Here is a 2029-nt window from a genome sequence, read left to right as displayed (position 1 = left end):
ATCATTATAGAACCTGGATGACCAAGTCTATCATGCCAAATTGCAAGAGTCATTGAATTGAACTTCTGGTTCATCAAATAATTAGACTCTATAGTTCTTATACTTGTATAGTATAAACCCGAAGCAAAAGCTGGAAGCTTTTCTAGTATCAGCTTTTTGTTTGAGACTATTGAAGTAATACAAAGGTATTCTTTCATTTTGTCACAAGTTGTCTCAATATGATATCCATTATGACGAATATCTATAAAGCTTAATAGATTTCGTGCAGATTTAGTAGAATATAAAGCATTTGGGATATCAATTTTAGTACCATTTGGTAGTATAACAACGGCTTTGCCAGAGCCTTCTATCAGGTTTGTGGGTCCTGAAATTGTGATGACATTAGCCTTGACTAATTTTAGTTCGAAGAAAAATTTCTTGTTCCGCAGAATAGTATTTGTCGTTCCACAGTCGATAAGACATTCATCCCCACAATTTGTTTTGAAATCTTTAGTAAACTCCATGCTAATAAGAAACTAAAAGAAAAATATAGAAATGTTTTAATATTTTATAATAAAAGGAACATAACAAAAACACAATTGTTGAGAAAGCAAATGACCAAAGCAAATGACAAAAGCAAAACATAGTCTAAGAAAAAAAAAATTCTTCCTAAAAGCATATTAAAACTAGAATTTTAGTATAGATTCTAGTTAACATTTCCATTGTTAAGTAAAACATCAAATTCTTTGCTGCTTGGATCTGCAAAAAAAATCTGAAACATCCAGATGAGTTGGATCCATGGATACTTCAAATTCTTTACCACTTTGATCTATGAAGTAGTCAGAAATATCTAAGGGAGTTTTGTTCATCGGTACTTCAAATTCTGCTAAATTGGCTTTTATTTCTTTACCTTTCCCCTTCATGGAATTTTGGTAAAGATTAACCAAGTGTTTCGCAGTACGACAAACACGTGACCAATGCCCCTTCATACCACATCGGTGACAATTATATTCACGATGATTAGATGTTTGTACACCTTTTCCTTTGTCATTTTTGTATTTGGCATTATTCCACATCTCGTGGTTTGATGCTAATTTTTGTTCACTTGAATGCCTAATAGGGCCACTACGTTGTCGATTATTATATCGACCTCGACCTCGACCACGCCCATTACCATGTCTGCGTTCACGGTTCATTGATGCAACAACATTCACTTCAGGGAATGGTGCAGTCCCAGTGGGATGAGCATTATGATTTTTCATTAACAGCTCGTTATTTTGTTTAGCAACAAGAAGACAAGAAATTAATTCAGAGTACTTTGTAAACCTACGCTCTCGATATTGCTGCTGCAGGAGCATATTCGATGCGTGGAAAGTTGAATATGTTCTCTCTAGCATGTCCTCTTCAGTTATATTCTCTCCACATAATTGTAGGCGAGATTTAATTTTATACAATGCTGAATTGTATTCACTTACTGTCTTAAAATCCTGTAAACGCAGGTGCATCCAATCGTAACGAGCTTTTGGGAGTATGACAGTCTTTTGGTGGTCATATCTTTCTTTCAGATTCGTCCATAAAACATATGGATCTTTTACCGTTAGGTATTCAGTTTTCAGACCTTCATGAAGGTGATGACGAAGGAAAATCATTGCTTTTGCCCGATCTTGTGGGGATGTTTCATTTGCAGCCATAATGGTATTTCCAAGATTCATAGCATCAAGATGAATTTCAGCATCTAGAATCCATGTCAAGAAATTTTTTCCCGTAATATCAAGAGCAAGAAATTGCAATTTTGTAAGATTATCCGACATGATCTAAACAATACAAACAAACAAGTTAGATAAATATGTCTAAGAAAAATACTTGTTTATTTTCTTCCTATTTTTTTTTTCTAAAAATCTTCATCATTGCATAGATATAAATATGTTCATAATACTATTAATAATCACTATAGATGGACATGGTTGATACTAGCAATTTTAATCATGCATACATAGGAAAAAAAAAACTAATATGAACAACATTAGAAAAAAAAATTGTTTGTTAGAGT

At 33.2% G+C, this 2029-nt stretch overlaps 1 protein-coding gene across 1 annotated transcript; it reads right to left on the bottom strand.

Moving 5' to 3' along the window:
• Positions 1-716: 716 nt before the first annotated feature.
• On the bottom strand, positions 717-1790 carry LOC147565281 (uncharacterized). Its single transcript, XM_086651395.1, has one exon. It carries the CDS (start codon positions 1788-1790, stop codon positions 717-719), a length of 1074 nt encoding a protein of 357 aa, XP_086507521.1.
• Positions 1791-2029: the final 239 nt, after the last annotated feature.

The sequence above is a fragment of the Eschscholzia californica genome, unplaced genomic scaffold, assembly GCF_041429995.1.
Source record: "Eschscholzia californica isolate CP2 unplaced genomic scaffold, dmEscCali1.0.p SCAF_1, whole genome shotgun sequence".
Classification (NCBI taxonomy): domain Eukaryota; kingdom Viridiplantae; phylum Streptophyta; class Magnoliopsida; order Ranunculales; family Papaveraceae; genus Eschscholzia; species Eschscholzia californica.
Note: the sequence above shows the minus strand (reverse complement) of the source record. Positions and strands in the feature narration are given on the sequence as shown.

Excerpts from the sequence above, each read along its gene's own strand:
- LOC147565281 (XM_086651395.1), bottom strand. The coding sequence starts at position 1,790 with ATGTCGGATAATCTTACAAAATTGCAATTTCTTGCTCTTGATATTACG.